The sequence below is a fragment of the Homarus americanus genome, unplaced genomic scaffold, assembly GCF_018991925.1.
Source record: "Homarus americanus isolate GMGI-L3 unplaced genomic scaffold, GMGI_Hamer_2.0 scaffold20930, whole genome shotgun sequence".
Classification (NCBI taxonomy): domain Eukaryota; kingdom Metazoa; phylum Arthropoda; class Malacostraca; order Decapoda; family Nephropidae; genus Homarus; species Homarus americanus.
The window spans coordinates 9,491,209-9,505,077 of NW_024748502.1; the positions used below are offsets into that span (position 1 = coordinate 9,491,209).

Sequence of the window (13,869 nt, forward strand, 5' to 3'; positions counted from 1 at the left end):
AGGGTGGCAGGTGGGGCAAATCTAAAAATAGCGTCTCGGACACTCACCGCGTATATGTGGAAAAAATCCGCGTTAAGTGAAAGTTCAGCTTTGGCAAGGCACCGCGTATATGCGAAAACGCGTTAAGTGAAACCGCGTTAGGCGGGGTAAAACTGTACTTAAAAAAAAAAAAAAAAAAAAAAAATATATATATATATATATATATATATATATATATATATATATATATATATATATATATACATATATATATATATATATATATATATATATATATATATATATATATATATATATATATATATATATATATATATATATATATATATATATATATATTCGTTTAACAAACACCTCGAACAACAATTTCAGTATGGATCTTCAATTGGTTAACGAAAAAAAAATTTAGTTAGCAGGGATTTACTACGGGCCGACTCAACATGTTTTAGCCACTGACGGGCAACCAGCTTTAGTATCAGTCCGCCAATACATTAATCGGTTCTAGGGCTTAAATTCCTTACTATTTTAGTAAATATCAAGAAGTTTATACTATTTAATAATTTTAAAAGTTTAATATTCAATTTTTTAGTCATTTTAACAATTATTGAACATAATTGAAGGTAAAGTGACTAGTTTAATGTGCGGCATCCAGCCTCTTAACACAGCAAACAAGAGTTAGTCTCTCTGTTTTCACTGGAGGTAACATCTTGCTTGAGACTCTCTTCAACTAAACGCTTTTTTTCAGTGTTTCCAAGCAAATTATTGGTCATTTTGAAATATATTTTACATATTGACAATTTATAATGCAGTGCAGTGTTGATTTAAAGAAAATAATCTTGAATTACACCAATAGAGCTAAAATTTTATGGGTGAAATGGCGCCATGGGGTGACTTCTCTTCCACCCCAATGCCTTCTCTTCTTCCTTCTCCTCCACCCCCATTCTAAATCCCATCATCATCATCATCATCCAGGAGCCTTCTACATACACTCCTCAAAGTAAGTGAACTTTTCTACCATTTTTGTTGAATTTTTGAAAATTTTTGATTGAGCTGGAACCAATTACCAAAACCCATTAAACAATGAACTCGGTTAATAAACTTTTAGGTTAACGAACATTGACCTTCTAGAGCAGTTAGTTAGATTAAGAGAGTACAACATATATATATATATATATATATATATATATATATATATATATATATATATATATATATATATATATATATATATATATATATACATATACATATATATATACAGAGTATATATATATATATATATATATATATATATATATATATATATATATATATATATATATATATATATACAGTCCTGCATTCCGTGTTTCCACGTTTACGCGGTGCCTTGCCACTACCTAACGTGCTCACATTACACGGAGAGTGTCCGGCGAGACGATATTTTTAGATTCGCCTCACCCGCCACCTGCCTGCCTGCCTGCCTGTGCTCCTCGCCTCTCCCTCCTCCTCCCTCCGCTTGGGCAAGCGGCGCGGTAAGGCTGCGCAGTGTGTGTCTTTGTTGCGTTATCACTGACGTCATATGACGTATCGGACTGTGATTGGCCATGCATCCCTACCCCCCTCTGCTGCTAGCTGTAATTGGCTTAAAGTATTATGACGTGTCCACCCGGGGGAGGGAGGGAGGGAGGAAAGACGACGCTTGACCTAGCCGCAGCAGTTTCATCTCTCAAGGCCACACCGTTTAAACGCGCATCCATTGTTCCGTAAAATGGCTTCCGCCGGACCACCACCCCCAGAGAGAAACCTTTCCTTACCTGGACCCAGCGGCACTAAGCCAAAGAAGACACGACGTTCCTTAAGCTACGAGGTGAAGTATACCATCATCCAAGAGTTGGAGAAAGGAACAAGGCAGGTTGATTTGGCGCGCCAGCATGGTGTGAATGAATCTATGATTCGAACAATAAAGAAGGATGCAGCCAAGATAAAGGAGCACATGAAGATCACAAAGTCTACAGGTGCTTCTATGATCAAGTATTTTCACAACCAGGTGCTTCTCAAGACAGAAAAATTACTTGTGAGGTACTTGGTGCGTCAGGCGCGACGGAACATGGCGGTCGACACACGCTCTGTTAAGGACTACGCACGTGAACTGTACATGCAGTGGCACGAAAGATGGGAACTACAGAGCCCAAACCCTTTAATGCTTCCTCTGGGTGGTTACAGAGGTTTAAGATCCGGAACAAGATCACCAATATAAACATTGGTGGTGAAGAAGCGAGTGCTGACCGTGCTGCGGCTAGGGAATTTCCTCCATTTTTACGTGAGATTATGGAGGAAGGACAGTACAGTGACGACCATGTGTTTAACATGGACGAATCTGGTCTTTTCTCGAAAAAGCTACCTTCCAAGTCCTTCGTTGTAAAGAATTCCAGCAGGACTCGGGGCCTGAAGATGCAGAAGGAACGCATCACCGTCCTGTTTACCACCAATGCCTCCGGTACCTGTAAGCTCAAGTTATCGGTGATCCACACAGCACGCAAGCCGCATGCCTACAAAACCATGGACATGACCAAGCTAAATGTCCACTGGCTGACCTCACGTAAGGCGTGGATGTTCTCTACACTGTTGCCTCTGAAGATGTCCTGAATAAAGACGAAAGCTAAGGTGCTCCGTTGTTTCCATTTTCCTGTGTAATTTTATCAAGATTTATCTTATCCACGTTTTCATTGTGGATTTACATGAAATATATATATATATATATATATATATATATATATATATATATATATATATATATATATATATATATATATATATATATATATATATATATATATATATATATATATATATATATATATATATATATATATATATATATATATATATATATATATATATATATATATATATATATATATATATATATATATATATATATATATATATATATATATATATATATATATATATATATATATATATATATATATATATATATATATATATATATATATATATATATACACACACACAGGTATACCCCGACTTACGACTGCTACGACTTACGACCGTCGCAGATTTTTTATTAAAAAAAAATATTTTTTTTTTTCAAATGACACGCATTTTCTATACCAAAACGTTTTCAGTTAATATAGTCTCCATGTATAATTAGAAAATTATGGGTACCCCATGTGCATTCAGCTGACTATATTAAAGGTAAGTGCTCAGTCACACTGTATCCTTTCCTTATTATTTATTACTTTCACTGTACTGTATCCATTCCTCATTATTCATCACTTTTACTGTACTACATTTCATTGTAGATTTTTTTTTATCTATGTCGGACTTACGACCTGGATTTGGGTCCCTGAACCCGTCGTAAGTCGGGGTCTAGCTGTATGTATATATATATATATATATATATATATATATATATATATATATATATATATATATATATATATATATATATATATATATATATATATATATATATATATATATATATATATATATATACATTCAACCCTCACTTTACGCGGTTAATGTAACCCACAGGGTACCGCGGAAAGTGAGAAAAGCGTAAAGTGAATAACGTAACATATGGGATTAAATGAAATAGAGACCAGCTGACCCCCAAACTCCACTTTTTCCAACACAATACCTATGTTCTAGTAAAAATAACATCTTAATTTTATGATGATACATGCACACAATTAATACTTAAGAGAAATAGAGAAATACAGTCGTCAAGTTAATGTCCATTCAAATAATGGACTCAACTCCCTCCCCCTCTTCTCACACTACACTCGCTGGCTCTTCCCTCTCTGAGAAATTTTTGGGGGAAAACCAGGTATGGTAATAAATAATACCTCAAACTAAAGTTAGGATAATATAATTGACATTGCTGGATTCCTTGTAAGACCAGGAATATTTTGAATACAAATGTCATATATTTTGCACAAAAGATAACATATTTACTCAGAGTAAACATTATATCTAAAATTTGTATGTCTAATGCAAAATCTATGATGTTTATATTCAAAATGATCATCAAATTGTAAGAATTCCAGCAATGTAAATTATATTCTGGTCGGGTAATTTGTATGAATTTTATGAGCTAAAACAAATATATTCAGTTAATAAAAAAAAAATATTCTTCACGACACTATCTCTCAATCAAAGTACCCCACCTTGCCTCCCCCCCTCTTCCAACCGCCAGATGGTCGGTCCGTCCCAACCCTCCCCCCCACCACCCACCAATCCTCCCTTCAAGAGAAAGGTTGGGTGAAAAAACTAGACTTTAACATTTAGTATTAAATAATACCTCAGATTAAAGTTAGGATAATATAATTGACATTGCTGGATTCCTTGTAAAACCAGGAATATTTTGAATATAAATGTCATATATTTTGCACAAAAGATAACATATTTACTCAGAGTAATCATTATATCTAAAATTTGTATGTCTAATGCAAAATATATGATGTTTATATTCAAAATGATCATCAAATTGTAAGAATTCCAGCAATGTAAATTATATTCTGGCCGGGTAATTTGTATGAATTTTATGAGCTAAAACAAATATCTTCAGTTAATAAAAAAAAAAATATTCTTCACACCCTGGTGTCAGGTGGTCGGTCGCCTGTCCCTCCCTCCCTCCCACCCCCCACCAACCCTCTCTTCCAGATGAATGTGTGGGAATACCAGACTGTTTACCTTTTTAGTAATAAATAATAAATCAGACTAAAGTTAGGATAATATAATTGACATTGCTGGATTCCTTGTAAGACCAGGAATATTTTGAATATAAATGTCATATATTTTGCACAAAAGATAACATATTTACTCAGAGTAAACATTATATCTAAAATTTGTATGTCTAATGCAAAATCTATGATGTTTATATTCAAAATGATCATCAAATTGTAAGAATTCCAGCAATGTAAATTATATTCTGTCCGGATAATTTGTATGAATTTTATGAGCTAAATAAAAAAATTATACTTCACCCGTGTAAAGGGGTACACCCACCGCGGAATGTGAGCATCCTGGGTTCTGGCAGGGCACCATGTAAACGTGGAAACGCGGAATGTGGGACAGCGTAAAGTGAGGGTTGACTGTATATATATATATATATATATATATATATATATATATATATATATATATATATATATATATATATATATATATATATATATATATATATATATATATATATATATATATATATATATATACAACCAGGGTCTTATTTTCTTCATTTTCTCGTGTAGAACTATCGTCCTGGACTCCCGGCTGTAAACACAAACGAAAACAATGGCTTCCCATCTCCTCGAGTGTGACAATATTATTATTAATTTATACTGTATAAGGTGCATTCAGAAACATTTTTTAAAGAATATAGTTTGCAATTTTCATTAATTGTATTGTTTTGGGGGAAAAGAAGGTAAAAAGCCACACAAAAGATATGAAAAGGTCACACTTGGGAACGCATCTCATTATTATTGCTTTATTTTAAGTGTACAGTAATTAATGATTCACGATAAGACGATTCACCTTACACTGCAATATTGGAGGACACATTCACGTCGTTATTCGAGGCTTTACTGTATTTATTTACAGAGCCCATCAGCCAAGAAGGTTGGACAACTACTTCCAGGGTTCATCAAGGCAGATGAAAGAACTTTACCAAAAGCAGATGTCTTTATGATTGTAGAGTATTATCAAGAACTCCGCCATCCAGCTATGGTGCACGTTAAATTACATCTGTGATCTGATCATCTCAAGCCCATTTCCTGGCCATGGTCGTTGAAAACTTACATTTTTCAGTCATGAAATAGAGAACAGTGATGAAAACTTCCATGTTGGAGTTATCGGTCTTTTGTATCATTTCGGCACCCAGCAAGTAAATAGTCAGTCCTCGACTTACGACGGGGTTTGGGACCAATGACCAGGTCATAAGTCGAATTGGTCGTGAGTCGAAAAGCAAAAATAATACATAGAAATTCTAAAATGGGTGTCTCTTTTTCTTCTCAGCACCACAAAAACTCACTTTTATGCTTGCCAGCCATTTTAAAGGGAATTACAAACGAAAATACGTAAGTTGAAAAATATTTTACAGTCAACCCTCACTTTACGCGGTTAATGTAACCCACAGGGTACCGCGGAAAGTGAGAAACGCGTAAAGTGAATAACATAACATATGGGATTAATTGAAATAGAGACCGGGCCGACCCCCAAACTCCACTTTTTGACGACACACAACTATGTTGTAGTAAATATATTATCTTAACTTTATGATAGTATGCACACACAATTAATAATTAAGAGAAATATCAATAATATTAGGTTTTTTAACACTTACATTAGTAGAAAAGATGGCTGGGCACACGGGGATGGGCGGTTGGTTCCGAGGCAGAGGGCAGATTATTGGCCCTCACTTGTATCACTATCCACCACAGAGGCTTGCAGGGCCTCTTTGTCAAACCCCCCAAAGTCCATATAAGTCCATATCCTCACCATAATTATCACTATCACTGACTTGGGCTGGCTGTGGGGGGGTGGCGGGTGAAGAACTGGTAATGTTTTGATGACTGGGCGACCTTGTGCGCACCATGCTCGCGCCGCTTACACAACATGGCGGATGGCGGGAGGTTTGGATCCAAAAATGGCCCGGCTTGCCAGCCGCTCTCCGCGTAAAGGGGTACACGCACCGCGGAATGTGAGCATCCTGGGTTCCGGCAGGGCACCGCGTAAACGTGGAAACGCGGAATGTGGGACCGCGTAAAGTGAGGGTTGACTGTATACGACTGCGGCTGTCTTATGTACGGGTGGTCGTAAGTCGAGTAGGTCGTAAGTGGAGGAGTACCTGTATACACGATGATACTTGAGCAGTAATTTATTTAAACCTAATAATAAGGTATGAGTGTATATATCAACTTCAATATTCACATCAAAATAATCTTCACAGCAGTAGGTGCTGGACTCTGACATGGGGAACTGTCGTCAAGCAGCAAGCCACCATCTCTTCCTTATCTTCTTATCTTTCGGTACTGTGATGAATATTTTGCCTGGTGAGGAATTGTCGGTACTCTTGCACATTGGCACGAAGCACCAACGAATCTTTGTCCTTTCCTTGAACATTGTATATGACCACAAGTCCTGTATTTTTGCTGGTAACAACACATACACCACAACTGGCTGCGTGCAGGCTCCCTCTCGGTGGCTCGAGCCAGTCTCTGACGTCACAACCAATAACAGAGCTTTTGCAGTCACGTGACTATTTAGCAACTTTAATCCTTATTTTTTTTTTACACTTTTTGGCCCAATTTATTTAAAAATATAATTACCATAGTGAATTTAAGAGCTTTCTTTATTCATTGACCTGCCATCTTATGAAAAAATTCCAACCGACAACTCGTCTAATGTAGACAAAATGCGAGAGTCTACCCTCAAGTCCACTCCATGTTTTGTTGTTAAAGTTGGGTTGGTTGGATTACCATACGGCAATTTTTTTCCTCATAAAAATTACTGTCTCTAGAACGAATGGCATCTGAGCGCCAACTGGGCTGATACGTAGATCACACTTACGGTACAGAATTTCTTTCGTAGCCACCTAGCTAACCCAACATGAAGGATGTTGGTAATTGCAGTGTAATACAGTACTGTACTTTTTTCACAATACTATGTATGTAGGATGGTGTGTGCATGTAACTGAGTAAAAGTAAATGAAGAAAGTTACATATATCTACCCAAAAATAGGAGTTGAAAAAACATAACACCTTGCAGCTTGGCCTAGAAGCCTGGTGGTTACACTGACGAGCTTTCCTAGCCACAACGTCACGATTAATCAATATTAAACACTTTTTTATCAGTAAACACTAATAATAGCAGTAAATCCAGTGGAATATGGCAGGAAGTGAGGAGAGTTACAACAGCAGACGACGCGCTAACTAGCAATCAATCACTCCCCTTACCCACCCCCGTTGCCAGGCTGGATGAAGGTGATTGAGGGCATTTGGAAGCCATCACAAGCACGAGGAGCACAGTTGTTAAGAGAGCAGAGTAGCACATGCACGAAACAGACAAGTGTTTAACCCGGATTGAGGCGGAGTGAGTGCTCTTGGCCCAGCCGCCTGGAACAAGAGAGACACCTTGTGGGATGTCATAAAATTCACGGGCTCCCCGTCTTGGCCGCAAAAATGCCAACAACTTTAAAACTACCCACTGACATTCTTGGGTACATCTACGGTGTCACCCGCAAATAATCAAAAGTCGCAATTTAAAGATCCGAGAATTGTAAGGGCATGCTGTACTATGATACATTTGTAACAGAGTGGCTGATGTATTGTCACATATCAATCACAGACACGTTGCCTAAAAACAAGCTACCTCTCTTTAGCAGGCCTCACCCAAAATCAGTCTCCAAGGATAATAATATTGAAAGCTTCCTCCATCTTCACAAAGAAATCCTCCAAAAATTTCACACTAAAAATTCTTATAACCTTTTCAGTTTCGTCTTCCAACTCTACTGCTACCATCTCTCTCTAGTTAGTTCTTGAATGTCTTCATTGGTAAGTTCCTTGAAAACTGAATTAAAAACCTCCTCCATAGAGAAAGCAAACATGTGTGTGTGTGTGTGTGTGTGTGTGTGTGTGTGTGTGTGTGTGTGTGTGTGTGTGTGTGTGCGTGTGCATGTTCGTGTTCGTGCGTGCGTGCGTGTTTTTTTTTTTTTGCAGGGCAGGAGTGAAAGACAATGAATGTGTGTTGCGTGGTGGGAGTGAAAGACAACATATGTCGCGGGAGCCGCCAACATCATACATTCTTTTAAAAAATCCTTCATTATAGCAAATGAACCACCTCATATTTTGCAGAGTTGTATAAAGTAAAACCCCAAGTTATAGTGAACATTTGTTAATCAGACTTTGGTTAAGCGTGGTTTACCTGCGAAATCTGACAATAAAAAGCAGTGTTGCTACCAGTTACACTACTGATTTCTGAAACAGGCCAGAGCTCCTTGTTTCACTACTGAAATATTAGCACCTCTACTATTAGTGGCGGCACTTCCAGCACTGATAGTGGCAGCCAGGTCAGCTGACTGACCCAACCAGCTGCTCTACAAACTCAACTTGCATTTATTTATAATACAGTAATGCAATACTGTACAGTAATTCCATGTTTTTCGCTGGTTTTTTATCGCGGTTTTGACCATTCGCGTTTTTTTTTTTTAATAAAAAATTATACACAAGTATATATATATAAAATATCCTTTAATAACAAAAATTTAATTTTGCGCCATTTTTTATATTCCCCTGTGAGGTGCGGCAAACAGACGCCACCCTTTCCCGCCTCAGACACCCGCTGCTCCGAGAAGCCTCAGTCCACATGTGCCTACCATACTGTGAACGCTACTGTGATTACCTCTTCTGTTTGTCCTCCCACGTGCATTTCACATGACTCCGGGATGTAAGCCAACTTCATCAAAGGCAAATATTATTAGCAAAGACTCTAAAGTGACCAAGAGATCAAGAATAGTGATGACCTTAACGGAAAAAAACAATTTTATTGGACAAGCTCAGAGGTGGCATGAGCTATGGCTTGAGATGTGGTGAAGACTGACGAGTCATTTGTGTCTTTTGTCAGAATACAAGTCTTCAAGTGGAGGAGTGTGGGTGGAAGAGGACTGGCTGGCTGGCGTGACTGCGTGAGGGCAGGCAGACGCTGGGACAGCAGGGAGAGGCCGACCTCAGCGAAATAAATTTTTTTTTATTTACTTGTAAATAAATTTTTTTGTATATAACTGTGTTTACATTTTTCCATTATTATACTACAATATGTTAGTTTCAAATAATGATGTTAGTAAATGCCTGTACATTGCGTCAGTGATCAGTGTGACCACGGGCCGTGAGTGGAGAGCATGGCGTGGTGAAGTGCATGAACTACCTGAACTGTTTGGTGGCCACAGGTACTGTACAGCGATTCCTAAAACAGTATTGGCGGTTTTGGTTTTTTGCAGGGGTTTCAGGAACGTAATTCCCGCGAAAAACACGGGATTACTGTATATTGCAGCTGCTACGTATTTTATTGCAGTCTTTAATAGGGTTCTGAGTTTAGGTAAGAAAGCTCTTATTTTGAATGACAACTAAGTAATCAAAGAGTATATATGACAACTAGGATCACAGGTAGCATAAACATTAATTTCCTTTACTGTATCTCGGTAAAGGAGTATCACAGGTCAGCTGCAGGGTACTGAACAGTATTTCAGCTTAGCTAATTTTCTCCTAAATAAAAATACAGTATATTTGTTTACTAGGTAATTTGGTGCTGAATCCAGCTTCATATCAAGATCCACCTCCTATTGGAAAGGAGGAGTTGATCCTAAAATTCATTTAATAATCAGGGCCAAGGAAATGGTCCAGGTTCTTACCAACCTTCTTGGGTTAATGAATAGAAGCCTGAAGGCTGGATTGGGTTGACAAAAATGGAATAGGTAGAGGTTTAATTTTCTGTACTGTAATGAAGGGGTGGAGGGGCTACCATCATATTCCATGGGCTTATTATCTTGAAAGAAAAAGCCAAATTTTTTACTAAAGTTTAAGAAGAAGACTAGAATGCATATCATTACCAACACGTTTTATGCTTTTTCTTATGTAGAAGTTACAATTTATTGAACATATTACAGGTAATACGAAGGAGGACACTAACAATACAGATTACCTCGAATATAAAAATAATTTTGTTTACAGATTGACTTTGATGAACCTGATGCTGAAAAGTTCCCTGGCCTTCAACAGCTTAAAGGTGTGGAGGCAGTAGTAGGTCCTGGTGATGTCCTTTATATACCTATGTACTGGTGGCATCACATAGAGAGTTTACCAAATCTTGGTCACACTATATCTCTCAACTTTTGGTACAAGGTAAGTACTGAACCCTTTTTCACCCCTGTATGATACCATAATTACTCAAACATTGTGTGAGCCATAAGATACCTATTTGAATACAGTGGGTCTGATTTTGAGCAGATATATCATACTTGTACACGTCCGCATATCAGAAATCCACACAAGCGATGCCCTTTAACGTGTTAAAATCACTATATTGTACTGAACTCGCCAGACCTTTACCTTAGAACAACTTTAGGTAACCAACTTAACCTTCCAAAAATAACACACAATGTCACATAAAATGCATCTACATTCTTGCATAAATGTTTTAAGAAAGCCCAGGAAGTTAATTATGCAATGCCCCACCGCCACCACTGAATAGTGGAGGCATGGGAAGCTCTGGGAGACGATGGGGGTCTAGGCAGGGGGTGAAGGCTAATCAGATTTAAAGCCTTCAAAATCAACTGCAGACACTTGTAAAGTGACTTCAGCTTCATTACCACTATCCAGAACGATCATCGTCACTGGATTCTCATTGAATTGTTGAGGCATAAAACAGGTGGTGATAGAGCTTGGCGGTGGTGTTTAAACTCCTGATAACGTTGCCTGGCGGGTTCTTTGGTCTGCTCTGGTACCACTATACATACCACCAACGCTGATTTAGCTTGTTGTTTTGTTTATAATTTTTTTTCTATTATTTAAAATGCTATAATATTGTTAAAGAAGAAATGTACACCATAAGAGGCTAATCATACTTAAATATAATAATGGGGGAAGGGAGGGAGGGAGGTGAGGTGATATGTTTGACAGTTGATGCCAAGGTCTAGTGCTTATTTATTTATCTGTCCTTAAGAGTGACTTTAAGTTTTCTCTTATAAAATGTCACTGAACTGACCTGTTCTAATTAATTTTATTACAATGGGCTAAAATTTTTATCTCTTGTGCAAAATATGTGACGTTTATATTCAAAATATTCACTGTCTTGCAAGGATTCTAGCAATGCAAATTATATTCTGCTAACTTTACTCTGATATTATATAAAATAAAACTTAAAGCCTATAACCACTAAACCCTGGCTGGGAAGATGTGGGGGAGGGAGGAAGGGAAGGTGACAGTGACAAGTTTAACAGTTGGGGCCAAAGGTCTAGTGAAGTATTTATTTGTTTATTTATGTCCTTTAGATTGAATTTTTGTTTTTTGCTTATAAAATGTCACAGAAGTGACCAGGGAGAATATAATTTACATTGCTCAAATTCTTATAAGATAGTGATTAATTTTAATATAAACAAGCTATAGTTTGCACTAGACAAAAATTTTAGTAATCATTTAGTACATTATTTTGAGTACATGTACAATACAGCTTAGCCCTTAGGACAATGTAGCATGCCCAGAGAAACATTAGGCGCGAATTTTAAATTATGATGCGCCAGATTGTCTCGCGCACAATAGGAAGGATTCAATTTAAATTAAAACATTGTACTTAATTGTGGGTGTCTCTTTAAATCAATAATCTTCAATTGAAAAACTTTAAATCGATGTTCTACTGTACTTAAAGTTGTTGTGGGTCGGTGTTTTTACACTCGCTCACACACTCATTTCAGTGAAAGTGAAAGTGGTGAGAAGGATGAACTTTAAGAGAATGGGAGACGGGCAAAAATTTAAATCACTCAAATATTTGTGCTTCCAATGATTGACGGATTTCAGCCTTAGAATCCTTGTAACTTGTGTAGTTCCACAATAATTATTTGACCACTTATGTACAAAACAACTTGTAATGAAGACACTTATAACAGGTCCACTTGTAAAGTACTCGGCACTTATAACAGGTCCCCTTGTAAAGTACTCAGCACTTATAACAAGTCCCCTTGTAAAGTACTCAGCATTTATAACAGGTCCCCTTGTAAAGTACTCGGCACTTATATTGGGTCCCCTTGTAAAGTACTCGGCACTTATAACGGGTCCCCTTGTAAAGTAATCACCTGATGCATTGCCAAGGTGAGGAATTATTGGATCTCATGTCCTGAAGATGTCTTGAATAAAGACGAAAATAATATACAGTACAGGAGGTCCCCGACTTACAAAAGCCCGCCAATATGAACAGGGATAAACTTGAAATTTACAGAACAGTGAGTTCTGCTATAACGCGTGTTTTGTCAACGCGAATTGGCTGTAACGCGATTGATGAATAGAGGAACAATATTTGTAAAACGCGAACGCGTTGGCTGTAATGCGATTCCACTCGAACGGTTGTTGTGGCTTGGCTCGGGGTTATGCCGTGTTTACAGTTCACGTTCGACATCACATGTTCAATTGATTTATGTGTTTTGTTTGTGAAGAATTGCAGAAATAATTTATGTAATATTTATGTGTGTGTGATGTAAACAGAGTGCTTGGCCTCTCTCTCTCTCTCTCTCTCTCTCTCTCTCTCTCTCTCTCTCTCTCTCTCTCTCGATTCCCGGGCCGGTGGAAGTTGTTTGGACTTACTTCCCAGCCCCCATTAGTCCCTGTTCACCTAGCAGTAAAGTAGGTACCTGTTGTAAGTCGAAAGTTGTGAATTCGTATTCAGGGAGTTGTTGGAGCTTCCAATAACTTGATGACATAAACCACTGAATCTTCAGGCTTCTACGCCCTTGACTCTTCAGGCTTCTACGCACTTAACTCGTGAAACATTAAGGCAAGCATGAACTTAGCATGCTTCCCTGTTGGGCGCTGTAAACGCTTCTGCGCTTCACCTTACACAAGGATGTAGGGGGGTGCCCAATAAAAAAAAAAATAAAAAAATACTCTTTTCTCTCGCTGTGGGTGTATCCAATTGACTGTATAATAAATTCATTCACTCATAATTTCAAATTCCCTTTTCATCCTGTGTTATATACAGAAATACTTGAGTCCCTGAGCGAGTACACAAAAAGAAAACGGAGGACTAAGACATCCTGAAGTGGATAGAGAACGGACATCTCTACTGGGGGACTCAAACGTTTCTCATGTTTTGTAG

At 37.6% G+C, this 13,869-nt stretch overlaps 1 protein-coding gene across 1 annotated transcript in view; it reads left to right on the top strand.

Moving 5' to 3' along the window:
* Positions 1-13,869, top strand: part of LOC121880351 (hypoxia-inducible factor 1-alpha inhibitor-like) — a 325,317-nt gene that overhangs the window by 270,939 nt on the left and 40,509 nt on the right. The window contains exon 6 of the mRNA XM_042387506.1: positions 10,737-10,907. Within this exon, the coding sequence (XP_042243440.1) occupies positions 10,737-10,907 (171 nt within the window). The remainder of the gene's footprint in view (positions 1-10,736; positions 10,908-13,869) is intronic.